We start from the raw sequence: 23,953 nt of genomic DNA, 5'->3' as shown, positions 1-23,953 counted from the left end.
CAGAGAAATAAAGTAATGGGAGTTGCTGAGCAGAGCATTCAAATAAGACTGCCTTTTTAATTACGACACTATTCCAGGGTAATTGTTAATGTTGAGTGTGGGGAAGGAGAGAGAGAACGAGAGACAGAAACAATGAACAAGAGATAAAAGAGTGAAAGAGTGAGACGGAGGCAAAGGGAGTGAAAGAAAGGGCAAGAGAGAGATCCCACCTTCCCTCTGTCAAAGTTCTGTACAATGGTAAGATGGAGGTACTCCTTCCTCTGCCACTCGCTCTGCATGGGGTAGTTGAGGAACTCTCTGAGGGGCCTATCGGACCACTCCAACAGCTCGTCATACAACAGAAGCGTGTAGGAGGCCTCTGTACAACACACAACAACACCACATAGTCATGGTTATGCCAAACCCTTGAGCCCACGAACAGGCACACTCACAGCCCGAACATAGCATTCACACACACTTCATACATGGCTTAATTTACAGGCCACGTTTTACAGTGTACCTGTGTAATTCTGTGCTTTCAGGTGCAGTTCGTACAGCTTGTGTATGTAGCGTATGTACATCTCCTCCTTGTTCAACTCAGTTTTGTAGAAATTCTAGAGACAGGCAACGGGAGGGGGGGGGGGGGGCAGAGAGAGATTGAGAGAGAGAGAGAGCGAGAGAGAGCAAAGTGCACAATCGTTTATCAGCCACTGAATAGTAATGAACTCTGTGCTATCGGTCCACATGAACAGGTGCTTTCAGGCTCTAGCGCTTCGGTCCGTTATGTAAGATAAACCTGCAGGACTGAAAGACACCACGCACAAAATAAATCCCCCAGGTTGGCATGGCAACAAGGACAACCCAGAACATTGTGTATTGTATGAGGGGGCTGTGAACTATTTGAGCCCTGGTCTAAAAAGCACGATCATCATAGCAACTTTATCATCACTGGGAATGGAACAGAAACACAGCTTTGGTCCTGCTCTCTTAACACAATAGTTCAAAGGGACAAAAGGCTAGCAACAAATAAATGGGGTTTCTATGGTGAGAGGAGAGCAGTGATTGAATCTCTTCAAGGGCCACAGGGCGGAGAGAGACTGTCACTGACCAGCAGACTGACGGTGCAGCCAATCTTCTTCCCATCCACCTCCCCCAGCTTCATGCAGTCCCTGTAGTCCAGCAGCCTCTCCATCAGACGCGTGACGGTGGCGATGAGAGAGATGCCACTCTCCCTCCACGTCTCCCTCTCAATCTTCTTCAACAGACTGGAATAGAGAGAGAGAGGAGAGAGAGAGAGAGAGGAGAGAGAGAGAGGAGAGGGAGAGAGAGAGAGAGAGGAGAGAGAGAGAGAGAGAGGAGAGGGAGAGAGAGAGAGAGAGAGAGAGAGAGAGAGAGAGGAGAGAGAGAGAGAGAAATAGGCATAGAAGAAAGAAGAGAGCAAGAAAAAGAGAGAAGTCAGAGAAAAATACAGAAAAAGGGAGCAATAAACTCTTCAACCTGCTGTCAATCATGCGGTCCTGTATCCCAGCAGTAAAGGAATTCCCTAACAGAAGGACAACACACTGTGTGTAGAGTATTGGTGTGTCTTACCTAGGGTACGGACCAAACAGAGGGATTCTACTCCGGGAACGCAATGGCAAAACAAATGAATATTAATAGATTAATAATATCCGCACACACTCACACAAGTTAGTTCTGGGTTAGTGATGTCAGTCAGGGAGACGGAAAGAAACAAAAATACTTGTGTACAGCCATAAAGGCTCAAGAGTGTCTGCACCCCATGTTATGGGAAACTTGACCGATATACTGAAATTAGCTGTATCCAGACCGCACATGTAAAAGGCTGTGGTGGTGGAGGGAGATCAATGTGGTGGCACTAAAGCTGTGCAGTGTTCGGCACGTGCCCTGATGGTGGACAAGGCAGTGACACATCATATGGATACTGGACTGTACGTACTGTAAATGAATGTCGCCTTATGCTGAGCTCTAACCTAACGTTGACACTTGTTTACAAACTAGTTACAGAGCTCATAAAGTAGTTATAGCGCTCATATAATAGCTCATAAAGCGTATACATCTCAAAGCTGGTGAAACATTCATAAATGGCCCAATTGATGTTTGACAAAAAAAGTGGGACTATGATGTATGGGCTTGTGATAGGGAGAGAATTGCATGAACACTGCACAGGCCAACAACAATAAAACACTCACACACACACACACACACACACACACACACACACACACACACACACACACACACACACACACAGCACCTAGCACGCAAGGTGAAGGGACCAACCTGAGTACACATACTAGGAGATCTCAGAAAGGAGGCATGAAGGAGTATGGATATGAGGGGAGGTGTTTGTCTGGAGTACTCAAAACACTTCCCTTTTCCCACCCTTCCCTCCCCACATACATCCCTCCACGAGTCCTCCTCCCTTACTCAATACAACACACAGACAAACTGATTCTGGTAACGACGTTTACAGTACGGCGTGACTGTATGCGTGTTCCCTCCGACTCACATGCTGTTGAAGAGCTCTCTGTACGTCTCGTCTCCTTTGCCTTCTGACATCAGACTGTCCAGTTTGTCGATCAGCTTGGCCTCCACCTGACGTGAGAACAAATTGTTTATGTAATCAATCTATATCAACACACGGATGCCAACATTGGGCACAGTCGGTCTGGTCTTGGTGGAACTGCAATATCTGTAAAGTGCCACCAGGGGGTGCTAGTGCTGGTCCCAGCCAGTCCAGTACCAGAGCTATATGACCTGCAAAATACGGACAGCTCTGGCCATTACCTGTTTGAAGTTTCCGCTCCTCCTTTGCTCCCAGTCCATCATGTCATGGAAGATAGGGATCATGACGTTCCTCAGGTCAGGCTGGGGAACCAGGGTCACCTCCAGGAACGGACCTATCATCGCCGGGATGAAGTTCAACTTGTGCTCACCTGGAGAGAGATGGAGGTAGCAGGAGAGAAAGAGCGAGATCAACTACGTTCCCCTGAGAGGCGAGCAAGAATCCAACGACGTGACACAGGAAGAGAACGAGAATGTGACTGTGTCGTACCCAAGTTCTGCCACATGCTGAAGATCTCACAACCCATCATCACCCTCATGTCCCCATACCTGTACAACGAGATAACACCAGAGAGCGCGAGGTCAGAACAGGGCCAAACCCAGGATGTGAAAAGTGAAGAAAGTTAGCGAGTGTGCATGTAGAGACAAGACTTACTTCTCCAGTACCCTCTTCCTCTTGGATGGAGAGAAGGACTCCAGTTGAAGACAGGGCTGGTTGATGAAGATGACGGACAGATAGAAGTACGAGTCCCACACCTACGGAAGACGCATTAAGCCACATTATAGCAAGTCAATGACAGGTCACTACATGCTTTTTCAATACAAAGTGGATGATAGCAGCTCTTACCTTGTAGTCAAACTTCTCATTGAGGAAGTTCTTCCTCAGAGCATCAGAGAGGTACAGGACTGTTGTTATGATGACACTGAGAAAGAGAGAGAGAGTGCATAATGAGATTATGTTGATAAACCAGACTATAACCAGACTATAAACAGGTGTCAGCTAATGATGAGTAATGGAGGCACACCATTTTGAATCAAATAGTTTAGCTACTGCAAGGGGGAAAAGGGGTCTTACTTGTTGGTGACCAACCGCATGACAGTCCAATCTTTCGGGAACATCTCTGGCCGAATCAGAATGCGGAACACGGTAAAGATCTGCAAGAGGAAGTCCTGAAAAACAGAAAAAAAGAGCACACTACATTTACTTTGTTTAACAGCAATTGCCATTCAGCACATCACCAAACTGTGAATCTAAAGTAATGCATTCAGAGTGGGAGTGCATTCATGATATCCATAGTGTGCATTTATGGTATTCCTTCCTATTACTGTGAACTTAGTGACCCCATTTCAACATTCCTATCTCTCCATCCCACCTCTTCCTCAACCCCTGGCATGACCGTTCCACATTCCACATTCTGCATGCACGCACGCACGCACACACACACACACACACACACACACTCTCTTGCTACTGACTATGACACATAAGCTGAGTCATCAGTCAGATTCTGCTGAGTGGTGTGTGTGTGTGTCTGTGTGTAGGCTTACCCTCAGGTCATCCTTGCTGGTGAAGGTCTGCAGGAGCTGCTGGTAATGTTTATCACTCATCTGTCTGAGGAGAGCCAGCAGGCATGCCACAAACTCCCCCTGTAGAGAGAGAGAGAGAGAAAGATAAAGAGAGAAAGAGAGAGAGAAAAATGGAGACAGAGAGAGTGAAAGAGAGAGAGAGACACACAGAGATGAGAGAGAGAGAAAGACAGATAGTGAGAAAGAAGAGCAACAGCTTTTAAAATCTGAGACATTGGCCACATATACTAGATCTAACAGTGAGAGAGATGGAAGACCATGTATCTCCATGGAAGACCTGTAAATACTACAGTCTGAACAAGCTGGGAGAGAAATTAAGTGGTTATTTTCTACTTGTTTAGGTGGTTTGACATTTGGCAAAATGTCAAATGGAAATGTAAGAGAATGGTTTTCTCTAAACTCGGCTGCGGTTAAGAGCAGGACAGAAGCACGGCTCTTTTTGACCACAATTGCAGTTTCAATCATTGACCTTAAAACCTCATGCTATATTTAGAATGACTAGCAGTTAGATACACACACATGCACCCACACACACACACACACTAACCGTGATGTCTTGGAACTGCAGTCTCATATTGGTCCCGGCTGGTTGTGGCCTGTTAGTGATCTCAAGGATAGTCCTCATCAGGACAACCAGCAGACTGTCCACTATCAGATCCACCTCCTCAGAAACCACCGGCTCCTCAGGACACACACAAGTGCACATTAAGTTTCACACAGGTACATAATCATGCCTGCAGTTTGTACACACACATTACCCATACAGACAGTATGCAAACACAGGTGAGACAAAAAAATAGACCACTAGCCCATACTAGCCAAACCAGTCTTAGACAAATTGGACACACAATAGAGAGATAAAATGTGAGTATGTGTGTGTGTGTGTGTGTGTGTGTGTGTGTGTGTGTGTGTGTGTGTGTGTGTGTGATCCACATTGCCAGCCTGCTCGTTGAGCCACAGCAACAGCAGAGGGAAACTAAGGCCAAGGCAGAGAGTCCATTTGCCCACTCCATTCCCCCTCTCATCCTGACAGGAGAAGAGAGCCCCGTGTTGGACAGACAAAGTGATAATGAGAGAGTGTCAGGCTGGCACACTGGCTGCTCCTGCTGTCACTTCATCTTAGCCATGTTCACATCCCTGTCTGTGTGTGTGTGTGTGTGTGTGTGTGTGTGTGTGTGTGTGTGTGTGTGTGTGTGTGTGTCAGAGTTGCGTGTGTGTGTGTGTGCGTGTGTGCGTGTGTGCATGTGTGCGTGTGTGTGCATGTGTGCGCGTGCGATTAGTTGCTTCTCAGCCAAACAGGCCAGCACTGTGTCAAGGTCACGATGAGACTAACACGCTCACAGGGACAAACAGCCACATCCACACTGTTTCATTGATGGATTCCAATTGGATTGTTTACTTGTTCTTGCACCTATCGGTTTACTTCATTACTTGTTCAATAAACCAGATTTATTGGTGTCTATTGTTAGTCTGGCAGGTTTTGCTAGTTTATTTTATCACGCCACGCAAACAAACAAAGCTTTATTGAGATCACAATACACATTGTTGTTATCAAATAAGGGAACAATAACATTTTTGAGCAATGCCTACAGGGCCTTGCAAATGTTTTCATCCCCCTTGGCGTTTTTCCTACTTTGTTGCATTACAACCTGTCATTTAAATTGATTTTTATTTGGATTTCATGTAATGGACATACACAAAATAGTCCAAATTGGTGAAGTGAAATGAAAAAAACTTGATTAATTAAAAAAAATATATATATTAAACGGAAAAGTGGTGCATGCATATGTATTCACCCCCTTTACTATGAAGCCCCTAAATAAGATCTGGTGCAACCAATTACCTTCATAAGTCACATAATTAGTCAAATAAAGTCCACCTGTGTGCAATCTAAGTGTCACATGATCTGTCACATGATCTCAGTATGTAGACCTGTTCTGAAAGGCCCCAGAGTCTGCAACACCACTAAGCAAAGGGCACCACCAAGCAAGCGGCACCATGAAGACCAAGGAGCTCTCCAAACAGGTCAGGCACAAAGTTGTGGAGAAGTACTGATCAGGGTTGGGTTATAAAAAAATATCAGAAACTTTGAACATCCCACGGAGCACCATTAAATCCATTATTTTAAAAATGAAAGAATATGGCACCACAACAAACCTGCTAATAGAGGGCCGCCCACCAAAACTCGCAAACCAGGCAAGGAGAGCATTAATCAGAAAGGCAACAAAGAGACAAAAGATAACCCTGAAGGAGCTGCAAAGCTCCACAGCGGAGATTGGAGTATCTGTTCATAGGACCACTTTAAGCCGTACACTCCACAGAGCTGGGCTTTACGGAAGAGTGGCCAGAAAAAAAGCCATTGCTTAAAGAAAAAAATAAGCAAACACGTTTGGTGTTCGACAAAAGGCATGTGGGAGACTCCCCAAACACATGGAAGAAGGTACTCTGGTCAGATGAGACTAAAATTGAGCTTTTTGGCCATCAAGGAAAACGTTATGTCTGGTGCAAACCCAACACCTCTCATCACCCCGAGAATACCATCCACACAGTGAAGCATGGTGGTGGCAGCATCATGCTGTGGGGATGTTTTTCATTGGCAGGGACTGGGAAACTGGTCAGAATTGAAGGAACGATGGATGTCGCTAAATACAGGGAAATTCTTGAGGGGAAACCTGTTTCAGTCTTCCAGAGATTTGAGACTGGGACAGAGGTTCACCTTCCAGCAGGACAATGACCCTAAGTGTACTGCTAAAGCAACAGTTGAGTGATTTAAGGGGAAATATTTAAATGTCTTGGAATGGCCTATTCAAAGCACAGACATCAATCCAATTGCGAATCTTTGGTATAACTTAAAGACTGCTGTACACCAGCGGAACCCATCCAACTTGAAGAAGCTGGAACAGTTTTGCCTTGAAGAATGGGCAAAAATCCCAGTGGCTAGATGTGCCAAGCTTATAGAGACATACCCCAAGAGACTTGCAGCTGTAATTGCTGTAAAAGGTGGCTCTACAAAGTATTGACTTTGGGGGGGGGGGGGGGGGGGGAATAGTTATGCATGCTCAAGTTTTCTGTTTTTTGTCTTGTTTGTTTCACAATAAAAAAATATGTTGCATCTTCAAAGTGGAAGGCATGTTGTGTAAATCAAATGATACAGCCCCCCCAAAACAAATCTATTTTAATTCCAGATTGTAAGGCAACTAAATAGGAAAAATGCCAAGGGGGATGAATACTTTCGCAAGCCACTGTATTAACTGTGTGGTAATCTCGATTAACCCAGAACCTCAAATCTTGCACAATTTGTAGTCTGTCCATGATTAACTGTGAGGTGGCAGCCTAAAAGACTACACCACCCATGGTGCTCTGCTGTAGCTGTACTCACGGTGGTGACAGAGTCATCCTTCCTGATGAGAGAGAGCATGCTGGTGAGGATACGGGCACACATCACCAGGTCTCTCTGCTCCTGCATGTGGGCCTGCAACAGACGCAACACCACCGGGAGCAGGATACACCTCGACTCTGTAATACACACAAGTACACACACTTGAACATGAAAATACACACACACACTCACACACACACACAGACACAAAATTACTAGAAAGCATGACCTGCTCAAACACCTGTTTTTCTATTTTTCTCCCTCTCTTGGGTGTGATTTTAACCCCCAGCCCGCCCACTGAGCAAGCAGCTAATAAAATGTTACCACAGCTATTTGTGTGAGTATATAATTACCATTAACTACAATTAACTGGCAAGTGTGCCTGTGTAGGTATGTAATTACTAGCAAATGTGTATAATCATGTGTGTGCGATATGTGTGTTTGTGTGTGTGCCTACACAACCCCCAAATGTTTGCTTGTGAGTGTTGCGTAAGTTATTCAATATTGTGTGTGTGCGGCCGTGCGTTCCTACCTGGGTTGGTGTACAGCTGGCTCTCCACGGTCTTGGCGATACAATGCAGCTTGACGGCTTCCAGAGGGCACTCAGCGTGAGCGGTGGCGGGCAGGCTGCCCAGCGTCTCCCTGACAAAGCCTGCCACCTCCCTCACCGTGAAGATCTTCAGCAGCTCCCCGTACACCGCAGGGAACGTCCGCAGGAACACCGCCTGGGAACACACAGACATAAACAGACACGGAATAAATATAGATATCTAGCAGTAGTACAGTAGTACAGGCTTCTACTTAAAGTGGCTTACAGTTAACACATAAGCTACTGTGTACTGTACAGCATGCGCCTTATGAGAAAATGTTACTCAAACCATATACAGTCTAGGTCTAGGACCCCAACACACTTATCTAGCAGAGGCTTTTACCTAAAGTGATCTACAGCTATAGTAACAAATAGGCTACTGTATAGTCAGTAAATGTGGCCCATGAGAAATCAAACCAATTATAACCAATTTTTTTTTTTTTATAAGCAATTTTTTCTCTCTGCCCCATGGCAAAATGTGTATAATTGAAGGAAATTAGCTTTAAAACTGCAACATTACCTTCCACTTATCCTTCCACTCATACTGTGATTTCAAAATACCCCTCATATACCCCTTAAGAGAGGCATAACAAGTCATGTCAAATTGTGCATATATTGATTTTTATGTCACAAATATCCCCATCTATCTACACCCCAATTTTCAACCTTGACACATAGAGAGCTGCTCACAAACTAATGTACTGGGCTGGAAATGAAATGTATGTTCATCTCCAATCCCAATCCACTGGCCATCATGGAGAGTTTACCATGCGGGCACCATTCATTAATGCCTCCAACACACCTAATCCAGGTGGTGCCGTCAACAGCAGCACAGTGCAATACATGATGAGGGGGGGGGTGTGCCAGATTAACATGGATTATGAGTGGCCTGACCTGCATTCTCCTATAGCCATTGTTCTGTTCTGTTGTAGATCAAGATGACAATAGATCAGCAATCAGCCATTTATGTTACTGGATTGTGCCAAGAGTGCATTCTGTTACTGTGCACTGTTGCTGTTCTGACAGGGAGCCTCTGTGCCTAGTTAAAATGATTTCCCAGCAGCACTGGGAGGGAGGAAAGGTGGAGCAGCGTGATGACACCAGGGTGAAATAACAACACACACGAGGTGAAAATAACAGCGCAGTGTGTGGTAAGGATCTCCAGCAGAGAGTGTGAGCCAGAGTGAACGGTCACTCACGCAACGGGGTGTACAGACAGACTTTACGGGCCAGGTCATTATCAGCTGGGTCCATTAGGGTGGGCTGCTGCGGGAGTTTACACAGCTAAGTGTGCAGCAAACACACACACACACACACACACACACACACACACACACAAACAGACAACACACACACACACAAACAGACAACACACACACGTACACATACAGCCCAGTGGTTTATATCCTAGTGTGCAACCATGAATTAGACCCACACATTATCTGTGGAGGGCACAAGGGTAAGACAGGCTGGAGGCCAACAGAGAGCCACTGGGGAGAGATGATTATTAAAGAGAGCAGACACACACACACACACACACACACACATAAATAATGTATTACTGTAGATTAGGATCAAGATTATTTGGGGGAAGGAGGACAAAGGGGTCTCTGGGGTATAATAAGCACATCAGCAAACACACACACACACGCGCGCACACACACACTCGTACTACTGTGTGTGTCTACAAACAAAGACATCAGCTGAAGACACGTGAAGACACACACACTACACTGTGTGTAATTCTAATTATTTGTGGGTGTGTTTAGCAGCTTTGTTTTAGTCTTCTTCTTTTAGGTTTCATGCTGTGCAGCCCCCCAAGACAAAGCATGAAATATGAATGACCAAGTATCTCCTGGGCTTTATATCAGCATGAAATTCCATTAAAAACATTTTCTTACAAATCAAACTGAATTAAGTGGGATTGCTTGAAATATAAACGGACGCGGACACACGCACACACACACACACACGCACACACACACACCTGTTATTGCCATATAAAGCAAGACAGACCAGGATGCAATGTTGACAACCTCAGTGCTCTCTATCAATCATATGGGGCATGTTTCATGTCTGCACTGAGTCAAGCTACTGTGTCAATGTCACATGCACACACACACACACACACACACACACACACACACACACACACACACACACACACACACACACACACACACACACACCTGTGTCTGCGTGACAGGGCTGGTGATCTTGTTCTCCTGGGACAGGAAGAAGCGGATAGACATGAAGAGCTCGTGGATGCAGCAGCGGAACTCCTCCTCGCTCTGACCCCCCGTGGCGAGAGCGAAGAGACGCCGGGACTGGATGATGTACTTAAAGATGTACTCCGTGGCCTGGGGGGGGGGCGGACGGACGGACGAGTTACTCCCTGACAATATCAGTCATCCACAATAACGCTAGACACCACTGGTATTAAAACACAATGGGGAAACATATTAGTGTCGTTGATGTGGCTCCCTGCAATTATGTGTGCTACTAGGCCATTAAAAGTCATGTGTTCTGGAAATGTTGAACACCCAAAGTGTAGTATTTCCACTTTTTGAAATTGCATGCAGCAACAATATGAGAGAGAGGGGCGAAAAGAGACTAATGAATGCTACTGAGGGATCCTCAACACACGCTGAAGAGGATGCGTGTGCGCGTGTGCGTTCAGGTGCACACACTCACCTTGAGGACCTGCTGAATGTGATCTTGGTGCTCGGCATCTACGATGCGATCCACGTACCACTTCAGTACTTTGATCAGGTCCCTGTGAAAAGCACACATCTAGCATCAACTACTGAACTCGACCTTCCTCTGCGATCACAATGCATTTCCACCAACAATCCAAGCACCCACCTACCTATTCCAGAGACACAACACACAAAGAATGCCTTGGTGTAGCGTGAGGTAACGCATGTCAAATCTTTGTGTTAAAAATGAATGGCGATGGTGTTCATGATCAAACAATGTCTAGGGCTGAACAACCTTCGGCTGTGTTCTGTTGTACAGCAAAAGAAACAGAACACAAGGGTTGGTTTATAAAACGTCTGTGTGTGGCTGTGCAATGGTGTGACCACAACACTTCAGATTCACACTGTGTACTGTATTAACATTAATGGCCAGGTTTGAGAAAGCACACACTTACAGATAATTGAACAAAATCACAAGAGACATTAGGAGTACAAGCAAAGGAAAAATGATGGAGAGAGCAAATGGTATAGTAATTTCCACAGATTGAGCATTTGTGTGGGAGATGTTTTTGCCTGATTTTCTGTGATTGGACTGTGATTGCATGTTGATTGGTTTTCCCTTGGGTACATAGTGTACTGAAGAGACAACCACCATTTTGTTGGAAATAATCAGCTAATAAAGTGTACAATGTTATTTCTGGGACTGAATAGATACACAACATGAACAAAAGTATGTGGACATCTGCTCGGCGTACATCTCATTCCAAAATCATGGGCATTAATATGGAGATGGGGTCCCCCCTTTGCTGCTATAACAGCCTTTCACTAGCTGTTAGAACACTGCTGCAGAGATTTGCTTCCATTCAGCCACAAGAGCATTAGTGAGGTTGGGCACTGATGTTGGACGATTAGGCCTGGCTCGCAGTCGCTGTTCCAATTCATCCCAAATGTGTTCGATGGGGTTGAGGTCAGGCCAGTCAAGTTCTTCTACACCGATCTCGACAAACCATTTCTGTATGGACCTCGCTTTGTGCACGGGGGCATTGTCATGCTGAAACAGGAAAGGGCCTTCCCCAAACTGTTGCCACAAAGTTGGAAGCGCAGAATCGTCTATAATGTCATTGTATGTTGCAGAGCTAAGATTTCCCTTCACTGGAACTAAGGGGCCTAGCCCGAACCATGAAAAACAACCCCAGGCCATTATTCCCCCTCCACCAAACGTTACAGTTGGCACAATGCATTCGGGCAGGGAGCATTCTCCTGGCATCCGCCAAACCCAGATTTGTCTGTCGGGCTGCGATATGGTGAAGCGTGATTCATCACTCCAGAGAACACGTTTCCACTGCTCCAGAATCCAATGGCGGTGAGCTTTACACCACTCCAGCTGACGCTTGGCATTGTGCATGGTGATCTTAGGCTTGTGTGCGTGCGGCTGCTCGTCCATGGAAACCAATTTCATGAAGCTCCCGACGAACAGTTGCTTCCAGAGGCAGTTTGGAACTCGGTAGTGAGTGTTGCAACCGAGGACAGATGATTTTTATGCGCTACACGCTTCACCACTCCCGGGTCCCATTCTGTGAGCTTCTGCTTGAGCTTCTGTGAGATCCACTTTGCGGCTGAGCCATTGTTGCTCCTAGACGTTTCCACTTCACAATAACAGCACTTACAGTTCACCGGGTCAGCTCCAGCAGGGCAGAAAGTTGACAAACTGACTTGTTGGAAAGGTGGCATCCTATGACAGTGCCACATTGAAAGCCACTGAGCCAGTCAGTAAGGCCACTCTACTGCCAATGTTTGTCTATGGCGATTGCATGGCCGTGTGCTCGATTTTATACCCCTGTCAGCAACAGGTGTGGCTGAAATAGCCGAATCCACTAATTTGAAGGGGTGTCCACATATATAATTTACATACAGTTTTATAATCTACTGAAAATCACTGAACTCAACTAAACCACCGTAGACTATGATTCCAGAGGCAGGCAACACTCTTTCTCTAAATGAGTTTATTGAGTTTATTTTAGGTAAGCGAGAGGTGAGAGCTTTAGCTGTGAGCCTGGCAGGAGAGGGGTGTTAGTGAGAAATGGGTAGTGTGAGAGCTTAGCAGGTAGTGAGGGCAGAACAGCGTGAGCGTGTCACATTGTGAGTTTGAGGCGACAGCACAGCGTACGAGGAACAGTGAGTGGATTTGCAGGGCCAAATCAACGTGAGATATTGAGGACACATGATCCTAATTTATAATTAGGAGGGCGCCACAGGTGACTCATCCACACCACTGAAGCACCTTTGCAGCCCACCATTATTACCAGGTAGTATACCGTAGGTATTACCATAGGACAACCATAAAACAACCACAATGCACCCTAGGAGGAGAAAGAGAGAAACACACCTGTAAGACAAGGCTCCAGCAAAATGACTCTCGATGTAGGTATCCATGACGGGCTTGAAATGCTGGAACTTGCTGTCCTGTAGCAGGTTAATGATGTGGACCTGAAAGAGTCAAGGAAATGACTCAGTCACACACCGTTTCATGCTTTCCACAAATTGCAACGCTCTTTACTTAGCCAACAGCAAACAACCTATTTATTCAACCTCGCCTCCTATGTGAGACAAACTGGCCTAGTTTGTACAGATTCATCTCACATGATTGCCTCACATGATAAAGGAGAACAGAGCAGAGATGAGTCTGTGTGTGTGTGTGTGTGTGTGTGTGTGTGTGTGTGTGTGTGTGGTGCACGTGTGTGCGTGTGTGTGTGTGTGGTGCGCGTGTGTGCGTGCATGATTGATTGAACCGAGTCAACTGCAAGCAGATCAATCCCTCAGCTCTATATTAGAGCAATGCAGCATGACTGTCTGGGATTGATCAGCGAAGGCTGTGAAGAGTTACAGTATTAAGCACATCCATTGGCTCAAGCTTCCAGTGTGTGTTTGTCTGTGTCTACCATGCATCATTGCACTTTTTCTCTCTGACCGCAGTATCCCACTATTGGGCACAGGCCTTCTTTTCTAATGAGGCTTGGTCTACTTCCCGACACATGCGCAGACACACACACACAATTAGTTCTGCCGTCATGACACCCAAATCCTGGCTCCAACCAGCAGTGTTTAGAATCAACCAATGATTAGCTGTCAGGGAGGGAGAAAACAATATGCTAGGAAATAGAAGACCACAGAAGCAGTAGCCACTTACCAGGCAGTCAAACACCTTCAGCCCATACCTCTGGGAACTCTCATCCAAGATCCCAAAGAGTGTATCAAGTGTGTCCTGTAAAAACTGGTGAGGGAGAGATAGAGTGATAGATATACAAAAGAGTGAATATCTACGAGATCATGTGGATGAAAAATCCTATGATACATCTATAAAAGACATCTAGGAGACTTTTTCAAGTCAAACATAAAAAAAAGGCCAATCTATACAGGACATTCTTTGAGTGACATGATCCTGAACCAATCCGGGTGAAAATACGAGGGCCCGGGGAGGGGCGGTACCTTGACTATCTCAGAGCCATCGATCTCTTTCAGCTTTGACAGGCTGTCATTGATCTTCTCTGGGTGGGCTCTCCACTTCAGCAGGTCTAACATGTCACCTACAGGGACACATGAAGAGAAACAACCACCGTTACATCATGGACAACCTCAGTTAGCTCATAGACATGTAGTGAGAGACTGTCTACTCTTGGTTCCCGAGACCTAGACACACACACACACACAGAGAGAAACATACAGATATAGGATGTTAATTTGAGCCAGTTTGCTACAGCAGGAAAATAATCCTGCAGCAAAAATGTTTACACTCAAATAAATGTCCTGCTTTGCAGAACAATTCTCAGCAAAAAAAGTGATCAAACTTTTTATGTAGTCTAACAGACTACATCTGCATAGTAGCCTGGGTTTCTGCATAATGGCAACTTGCCGTTGTCTTGTCAAACAATATCATGGCGAGGCAATGAAGACGCGTTATTGAACTTCCATCACGATTTGGGAAATCCAGAGCATTTCTGGCAAAGCAACATGACGGCGTATGGTTAAAGCGCTATAATTTAATTACTGAAGTTCCTTCTGGAAAAAACTATGTCATTCTATTCTATTTCAAGCATATAATAAGACAACACATTTACATTCAAACAATCCACGAATTCAAAATGATGACCGCTCATAATGTAGCGAGCTTTAAACATAAAGCAATTTTCCCAGTGTTAAATTCCCCAGAATGTATTAATAAAATAGGTTAAAGAATAAAGGGCTCAGTCTGTCTTCAACTGCACTTCAGGAAGTACCTGTATTTCTGTATGTGAGGAAGTACCTGTATTTCTGGATGTGAGGAAGTACCTGTATTTCTGGATGTGAGGAAGTACCTGTATTTCTGTATGTGAGGAAGTACCTGTATTTCTGGATGTGAGGAAGTGCCTGTATTTCTGGATGTGAGGAAGTACCTGTATTTCTGTATGTGAGGAAGTACCTGTATTTCTGGATGTGAGGAAGTACCTGTATGTCTGTATGTGAGGAAGTACCTGTATTTCTGGATGTGAGGAAGTACCTGTATTTCGGTATGTGAGGAAGTACCTGTATTTCTGGATGTGAGGAAATACCTGTATTTTTGGATGTGAGGAAGTACCTGTATTTCGGTATGTGAGGAAGTACCTGTACTTCGGTATGTGAGGAAGTACCTGTATTCTTGTATGTGAGGAAGTACCTGTACTTCTGTATGTGAGGAAGTACCTGTATTTCTGGATGTGAGGAAGTACCTGTATTTCTGGATGTGAGGAAGTACCTGTATTTCTGGATGTGAGGAAGTACCTGTATTTCTGGATGTGAGGAAGTACCTGTATTTCTGGATGTGAGGAAGTACCTGTATTTCTGGATGTGAGGAAGTACCTGTATTTCTGGATGTGAGGAAGTACCTGTATTTCTGGATGTGAGGAAGTACCTGTATTTTTGGATGTGAGGAAGTACCTGTACTTCGGTATGTGAGGAAGTACCTGTATTCCTGTATGTGAGGAAGTACCTGTACTTCTGTATGTGAGGAAGTACCTGTATTTCTGGATGTGAGGAAGTACCTGTATTTCTGGATGTGAGGAAGTACCTGTATTTCTGGATGTGAGGAAGTACCTGTATTTCTGGATGTGAGGAAGTACCTGTATTTCTGGATGTGAGGAAGTACCTGTATTTTTGGATGTGAGGAAGTACCTGTACTTCGGTATGTGAGGAAGTACCTGTATTCCTGTATGTGAGGAAGTACCTGTACTTCTGTATGTGAGGAAGTACCTGTATTTCTGGATGTGAGGAAGTACCTGTATTTCTGGATGTGAGGAAGTACCTGTATTTCTGGATGTGAGGAATTACCTGTATTTCTGGATGTGAGGAAGTACCTGTATTTCTGGATGTGAGGAAGTACCTCTACTTCGGTATGTGAGGAAGTACCTGTATTCCTGTATGTGTGGAAGTACCTGTACTTCTGTATGTGGGGAAGTACCTGTATTTCTGTATGTGAGGAAGTACCTGTATTTCTGTATGTGAGGAAGTACCTGTATTTCTGGATGTGAGGAAGTACCTGTATTTCTGGATGTGAGGAAGTACCTGTATTTCTGGATGTGAGGAAGTACCTGTATTTCTGGATGTGAGGAAGTACCTGTATTTCTGGATGTGAGGAAGTACCTGTATTTCTGAATGTGAGGAAGTACCTGTATTTCTGGATGTGAGGAAGTACCAGTATTTTTGGATGTGAGGAAGTACCTGTATTTCGGTATGTGAGGAAGTACCTGTACTTCGGTATGTGAGGAAGTACCTGTATTCCTGTATGTGAGGAAGTACCTGTACTTCTGTATGTGAGGAAGTACCTGTATTTCTGGATGTGAGGAAGTACCTGTATTTCTGGATGTGAGGAAGTACCTGTATTTCTGGATGTGAGGAAGTACCTGTATTTCTGGATGTGAGGAAGTGCCTGTATTTCTGGATGTGAGGAAGTACCTGTATTTCTGTATGTGAGGAAGTACCTGTATTTCTGGATGTGAGGAAGTACCTGTATGTCTGTATGTGAGGAAGTACCTGTATTTCTGGATGTGAGGAAGTACCTGTATTTCTGGATGTGAGGAAGTACCTGTATTTCTGGATGTGAGGAAATACCTGTATTTTTGGATGTGAGGAAGTACCTGTATTTCGGTATGTGAGGAAGTACCTGTACTTCGGTATGTGAGGAAGTACCTGTATTCCTGTATGTGAGGAAGTACCTGTACTTCTGTATGTGAGGAAGTACCTGTATTTCTGGATGTGAGGAAGTACCTGTATTTCTGGATGTGAGGAAGTACCTGTATTTCTGGATGTGAGGAAGTACCTGTATTTCTGGATGTGAGGAAGTACCTGTATTTCTGGATGTGAGGAAGTACCTGTATTTCTGGAAGTGAGGAAGTACCTGTATTTCTGGAAGTGAGGAAGTACCTGTATTTCTGGATGTGAGGAAGTACCTGTATTTCTGGATGTGAGGAAGTACCTGTATTTCTGGATGTGAGGAAGTACCTGTATTTTTGGATGTGAGGAAGTACCTGTATTTCGGTATGTGAGGAAGTACCTGTACTTCGGTATGTGAGGAAGTACCTGTATTCCTGTATGTGAGGAAGTACCTGTACTTCTGTATGTGAGGAAGTACCTGTATTTCTGGATGTGAGGAAGTACCTGTATTTCTGGATGTGAGGAAGTACCTGTATTTCTGGATGTGAGGAATTACCTGTATTTCTGGATGTGAGGAAGTACCTGTATTTCTGGATGTGAGGAAGTACCTGTACTTCGGTATGTGAGGAAGTACCTGTATTCCTGTATGTGTGGAAGTACCTGTACTTCTGTATGTGGGGAAGTACCTGTATTTCTGGATGTGAGGAAGTACCTGTATTTCTGGATGTGAGGAAGTACCTGTATTTCTGGATGTGAGGAAGTACCTGTATTTCTGGATGTGAGGAAGTACCTGTATTTCTGGATGTGAGGAAGTACCTGTATTTCTGGATGTGAGGAAGTACCTGTATTTCTGGAAGTGAGGAAGTACCTGTATTTCTGGATGTGAGGAAGTACCTGTATTTCTGAATGTGAGGAAGTACCTACCTGTATTTCTGGATGTGAGGAAGTACCAGTATTTTTGGATGTGAGGAAGTACCTGTATTTCGGTATGTGAGGAAGTACCTGTACTTCGGTATGTGAGGAAGTACCTGTATTCCTGTATGTGAGGAAGTACCTGTACTTCTGTATGTGAGGAAGTACCTGTATTTCTGGATGTGAGGAAGTACCTGTATTTCTGGATGTGAGGAAGTACCTGTATTTCTGGATGTGAGGAAGTACCTGTATTTCTGGATGTGAGGAAGTGCCTGTATTTCTGGATGTGAGGAAGTACCTGTATTTCTGTATGTGAGGAAGTACCTGTATTTCTGGATGTGAGGAAGTACCTGTATGTCTGTATGTGAGGAAGTACCTGTATTTCTGGATGTGAGGAAGTACCTGTATTTCTGGATGTGAGGAAGTACCTGTATTTCTGGATGTGAGGAAATACCTGTATTTTTGGATGTGAGGAAGTACCTGTATTTCGGTATGTGAGGAAGTACCTGTACTTCGGTATGTGAGGAAGTACCTGTATTCCTGTATGTGAGGAAGTACCTGTACTTCTGTATGTGAGGAAGTACCTGTATTTCTGGATGTGAGGAAGTACCTGTATTTCTGGATGTGAGGAAGTACCTGTATTTCTGGATGTGAGGAAGTACCTGTATTTCTGGATGTGAGGAAGTACCTGTATTTCTGGATGTGAGGAAGTACCTGTATTTTTGGATGTGAGGAAGTACCTGTATTTCGGTATGTGAGGAAGTACCTGTACTTCGGTATGTGAGGAAGTACCTGTATTCCTGTATGTGAGGAAGTACCTGTACTTCTGTATGTGAGGAAGTACCTGTATTTCTGGATGTGAGGAAGTACCTGTATTTCTGGATGTGAGGAAGTACCTGTATTTCTGGATGTGAGGAAGTACCTGTATTTCTGGATGTGAGGAAGTACCTGTATTTCTGGATGTGAGGAAGTACCTGTATTTCTGGATGTGAGGAAGTACCTGTATTTCTGGAAGTGAGGAAGTACCTGTATTTCTGGAAGTGAGGAAGTACCTGTATTTCTGGATGTGAGGAAGTACCTGTATTTCTGGATGTGAGGAAGTACCTGTATTTCTGGATGTGAGGAAGTACCTGTATTTTTGGATGTGAGGAAGTACCTGTATTTCGGTATGTGAGGAAGTACCTGTACTTCGGTATGTGAGGAAGTACCTGTATTCCTGTATGTGAGGAAGTACCTGTACTTCTGTATGTGAGGAAGTACCTGTATTTCTGGATGTGAGGAAGTACCTGTATTTCTGGATGTGAGGAAGTACCTGTATTTCTGGATGTGAGGAATTACCTGTATTTCTGGATGTGAGGAAGTACCTGTATTTCTGGATGTGAGGAAGTACCTGTACTTCGGTATGTGAGGAAGTACCTGTATTCCTGTATGTGTGGAAGTACCTGTACTTCTGTATGTGGGGAAGTACCTGTATTTCTGGATGTGAGGAAGTACCTGTATTTCTGGATGTGAGGAAGTACCTGTATTTCTGGATGTGAGGAAGTACCTGTATTTCTGGATGTGAGGAAGTACCTGTATTTCTGGATGTGAGGAAGTACCTGTATTTCTGGATGTGAGGAAGTACCTGTATTTCTGGAAGTGAGGAAGTACCTGTATTTCTGGATGTGAGGAAGTACCTGTATTTCTGAATGTGAGGAAGTACCTACCTGTATTTCTGGATGTGAGGAAGTACCAGTATTTTTGGATGTGAGGAAGTACCTGTATTTCGGTATGTGAGGAAGTACCTGTACTTCGGTATGTGAGGAAGTACCTGTATTCCTGTATGTGAGGAAGTACCTGTACTTCTGTATGTGAGGAAGTACCTGTATTTCTGGATGTGAGGAAGTACCTGTATTTTTGGATGTGAGGAAGTACCTGTATTTCGGTATGTGAGGAAGTACCTGTACTTCGGTATGTGAGGAAGTACCTGTATTCCTGTATGTGAGGAAGTACCTGTACTTCTGTATGTGAGGAAGTACCTGTATTTCTGGATGTGAGGAAGTACCTGTATTTCTGGATGTGAGGAAGTACCTGTATTTCTGGATGTGAGGAAGTACCTGTATTTCTGGATGTGAGGAAGTACCTGTATTTCTGGATGTGAGGAAGTACCTGTATTTTTGGATGTGAGGAAGTACCTGTATTTCGGTATGTGAGGAAGTACCTGTACTTCGGTATGTGAGGAAGTACCTGTATTCCTGTATGTGAGGAAGTACCTGTACTTCTGTATGTGAGGAAGTACCTGTATTTCTGGATGTGAGGAAGTACCTGTATTTCTGGATGTGAGGAAGTACCTGTATTTCTGGATGTGAGGAAGTACCTGTATTTCTGGATGTGAGGAAGTACCTGTATTTCTGGATGTGAGGAAGTACCTGTATTTCTGGATGTGAGGAAGTACCTGTATTTCTGGAAGTGAGGAAGTACCTGTATTTCTGGAAGTGAGGAAGTACCTGTATTTCTGGATGTGAGGAAGTACCTGTATTTCTGGATGTGAGGAAGTACCTGTATTTCTGGATGTGAGGAAGTACCTGTATTTTTGGATGTGAGGAAGTACCTGTATTTCGGTATGTGAGGAAGTACCTGTACTTCGGTATGTGAGGAAGTACCTGTATTCCTGTATGTGAGGAAGTACCTGTACTTCTGTATGTGAGGAAGTACCTGTATTTCTGGATGTGAGGAAGTACCTGTATTTCTGGATGTGAGGAAGTACCTGTATTTCTGGATGTGAGGAATTACCTGTATTTCTGGATGTGAGGAAGTACCTGTATTTCTGGATGTGAGGAAGTACCTGTACTTCGGTATGTGAGGAAGTACCTGTATTCCTGTATGTGTGGAAGTACCTGTACTTCTGTATGTGGGGAAGTACCTGTATTTCTGGATGTGAGGAAGTACCTGTATTTCTGGATGTGAGGAAGTACCTGTATTTCTGGATGTGAGGAAGTACCTGTATTTCTGGATGTGAGGAAGTACCTGTATTTCTGGATGTGAGGAAGTACCTGTATTTCTGGATGTGAGGAAGTACCTGTATTTCTGGAAGTGAGGAAGTACCTGTATTTCTGGATGTGAGGAAGTACCTGTATTTCTGAATGTGAGGAAGTACCTACCTGTATTTCTGGATGTGAGGAAGTACCAGTATTTTTGGATGTGAGGAAGTACCTGTATTTCGGTATGTGAGGAAGTACCTGTACTTCGGTATGTGAGGAAGTACCTGTATTCCTGTATGTGAGGAAGTACCTGTACTTCTGTATGTGAGGAAGTACCTGTATTTCTGGATGTGAGGAAGTACCTGTATTTCTGGATGTGAGGAAGTACCTGTATTTCTGGATGTGAGGAAGTACCTGTATTTCTGGATGTGAGGAAGTGCCTGTATTTCTGGATGTGAGGAAGTACCTGTATTTCTGTATGTGAGGAAGTACCTGTATTTCTGGATGTGAGGAAGTACCTGTATGTCTGTATGTGAGGAAGTACCTGTATTTCTGGATGTGAGGAAGTACCTGTATTTCTGGATGTGAGGAAGTACCTGTATTTCTGGATGTGAGGAAATACCTGTATTTTTGGATGTGAGGAAGTACCTGTATTTCGGTATGTGAGGAAGTACCTGTACTTCGGTATGTGAGGAAGTACCTGTATTCCTGTATGTGAGGAAGTATCTGTACTTCTGTATGTGAGGAAGTACCTGTATTTCTGGATGTGAGGAAGTACCTGTATTTCTGGATGTGAGGAAGTACCTGTATTTCTGGATGTGAGGAAGTACCTGTATTTCTGGATGTGAGGAAGTACCTGTATTTCTGGATGTGAGGAAGTACCTGTATTTTTGGATGTGAGGAAGTACCTGTATTTCGGTATGTGAGGAAGTACCTGTACTTCGGTATGTGAGGAAGTACCTGTATTCCTGTATGTGAGGAAGTACCTGTACTTCTGTATGTGAGGAAGTACCTGTATTTCTGGATGTGAGGAAGTACCTGTATTTCTGGATGTGAGGAAGTACCTGTATTTCTGGATGTGAGGAATTACCTGTATTTCTGGATGTGAGGAAGTACCTGTATTTCTGGATGTGAGGAAGTACCTGTACTTCGGTATGTGAGGAAGTACCTGTATTCCTGTATGTGTGGAAGTACCTGTACTTCTGTATGTGGGGAAGTACCTGTATTTCTGGATGTGAGGAAGTACCTGTATTTCTGGATGTGAGGAAGTACCTGTATTTCTGGATGTGAGGAAGTACCTGTATTTCTGGATGTGAGGAAGTACCTGTATTTCTGGATGTGAGGAAGTACCTGTATTTCTGGATGTGAGGAAGTACCTGTATTTCTGGATGTGAGGAAGTACCTGTATTTCTGGAAGTGAGGAAGTACCTGTATTTCTGGATGTGAGGAAGTACCTGTATTTCTGGATGTGAGGAAGTACCTGTATTTCTGGATGTGAGGAAGTACCTGTATTTCTGGATGTGAGGAAGTACCTGTATTTCTGGAAGTGAGGAAGTACCTGTATTTCTGGATGTGAGGAAGTACCTGTATTTCTGAATGTGAGGAAGTACCTGTATTTCTGGATGTGAGGAAGTACCAGTATTTTTGGATGTGAGGAAGTACCTGTATTTCGGTATGTGAGGAAGTACCTGTACTTCGGTATGTGAGGAAGTACCTGTATTCCTGTATGTGAGGAAGTACCTGTACTTCTGTATGTGAGGAAGTACCTGTATTTCTGGATGTGAGGAAGTACCTGTATTTCTGGATGTGAGGAAGTACCTGTATTTCTGGATGTGAGGAAGTACCTGTATTTCTGGATGTGAGGAAATACCTGTATTTCTGGAAGTGAGGAAGTACCTGTATTTCTGGATGTGAGGAAGTACCTGTATTTCTGGATGTGAGGAAGTAGCTGTATTTCCGCAGACAATAAACTAGATATATTCCTTGCACAATGCCTCCAATCACTTTGTGCAGCTCACATTTCAGAATATTTACACTGAGTGGTAGACTGTTTGAGAATTCAGCAATACTACAGTAATATTCAAGACAAGACAAGACAACGACTCCGGACGAGTCAGAATCAGAATCAGACCGATTATCCACTATCCAGACTGAAGGATACACTTTACACTAGTAAGTAATCTGCCGCTGGATAATAGAGCCATAGAAAGTTGGAGCAGGCCTACAGTGGTGCAGGAAAGGTGTCGGTCTACTGGTTCGGGTGTAGGTCTACCGTGCAGGAGCAAGCTCTAATACTTTGACTTCCACCCTTACCATTCTGTGTGAGTTTAGTGGAGCAGAGGAAGGAGGTGATCCAAAAGGATTCCTTGGTGCCTTTCACAGCCTGGTTGTTGCCGGGCAGATTGGCTTTGGAGAAGGGCAGCTTGAGGTAACGGCTAGAGTCCTGGAGGTTAGCATTTTCCTCACACTGAAAGGAGCAGAGATACAGTACTGGGTTAGTGCCACTACAGGAGACTGGAGAAAAAGGCTACAGTATTGGGGAATTGAATGTGTTATTATCTTCATCATCATTCAAACTACAACAATATCTTTGTTTCAGTGAAACATTGCAAAGGGCTGGGGACCCTATAAAGTAAGGACTGTGCATTTTCCAATTCTCTAACTTTCAATGGTTTTAGCCATGCTTTCTAACATATCAGCACAGATTGGAAAGCATTTTGAAGCTAGTGTTTAAATATGCTCTGAACAACAGTTCAGGTAGGCTATTCCCACTCTGATGCTTACACGTGGTTAGTGCTGAATTCCTCTTCCCTATTTTGGAGATGAGGAACGAGGCCATGCCAATTTCTTCCAGCTTTTGTCCTGACTTCTATCTGACAGTAAAGTGGATTTTTTCACACCAATGGAAAACAACACAAGAATATTCTTAAGAAGCATCAAATACAATTTCCTTAAAACCCTACAGAGAACCGGCTGTCTCAAAAGGGGAGACACACGTAAGCACTTCAAAGAGCAAGGCTACAAAAGCAGCTGTATTTATTGTGAATTCTAGCACTTTTACACACATTTCAAGGCAGCTAAAACTGTGCAAAGCGGTCCA

General features: G+C 44.2%; 1 protein-coding gene across 19 annotated transcripts in view; it reads right to left on the bottom strand.

The window, feature by feature from the left end:
* LOC110500216 (dedicator of cytokinesis protein 4) overlaps positions 1-23,953 on the bottom strand; it is a 147,546-nt gene that overhangs the window by 30,688 nt on the left and 92,905 nt on the right. For 6 of the 19 annotated variants that reach the window (XM_036957604.2, XM_090214198.1, XM_036957602.2 and 3 more), the window contains 19 exons: positions 23,167-23,320; positions 14,306-14,403; positions 14,007-14,090; positions 13,206-13,306; positions 10,815-10,896; positions 10,310-10,480; positions 8,064-8,256; positions 7,532-7,668; positions 4,700-4,834; positions 4,114-4,212; positions 3,641-3,735; positions 3,413-3,488; positions 3,221-3,321; positions 3,056-3,114; positions 2,788-2,936; positions 2,510-2,595; positions 1,088-1,244; positions 500-593; positions 210-358 (listed from right to left, as the gene is read on the bottom strand). In XM_036957604.2, the coding sequence (XP_036813499.2) occupies positions 210-358; positions 500-593; positions 1,088-1,244; positions 2,510-2,595; positions 2,788-2,936; positions 3,056-3,114; positions 3,221-3,321; positions 3,413-3,488; positions 3,641-3,735; positions 4,114-4,212; positions 4,700-4,834; positions 7,532-7,668; positions 8,064-8,256; positions 10,310-10,480; positions 10,815-10,896; positions 13,206-13,306; positions 14,007-14,090; positions 14,306-14,403; positions 23,167-23,320 (2,220 nt within the window). Of the gene's footprint in view, positions 1-209; positions 359-499; positions 594-1,087; positions 1,245-1,569; positions 1,597-2,509; positions 2,596-2,787; positions 2,937-3,055; positions 3,115-3,220; positions 3,322-3,412; positions 3,489-3,640; positions 3,736-4,113; positions 4,213-4,699; positions 4,835-7,531; positions 7,669-8,063; positions 8,257-10,309; positions 10,481-10,814; positions 10,897-13,205; positions 13,307-14,006; positions 14,091-14,305; positions 14,404-23,166; positions 23,321-23,953 lie in introns of all 19 variants that reach the window. The other 13 variants (XM_036957601.2, XM_090214193.1, XM_036957600.2 and 10 more) reach the window with 3 other exon arrangements.

Source organism: Oncorhynchus mykiss, chromosome 21, assembly GCF_057628025.1.
Source record: "Oncorhynchus mykiss isolate SJ-2025 chromosome 21, ASM5762802v1, whole genome shotgun sequence".
Lineage (NCBI taxonomy): Eukaryota > Metazoa > Chordata > Actinopteri > Salmoniformes > Salmonidae > Oncorhynchus > Oncorhynchus mykiss.
This window is presented reverse-complemented; position numbering and strand designations above follow the sequence as displayed.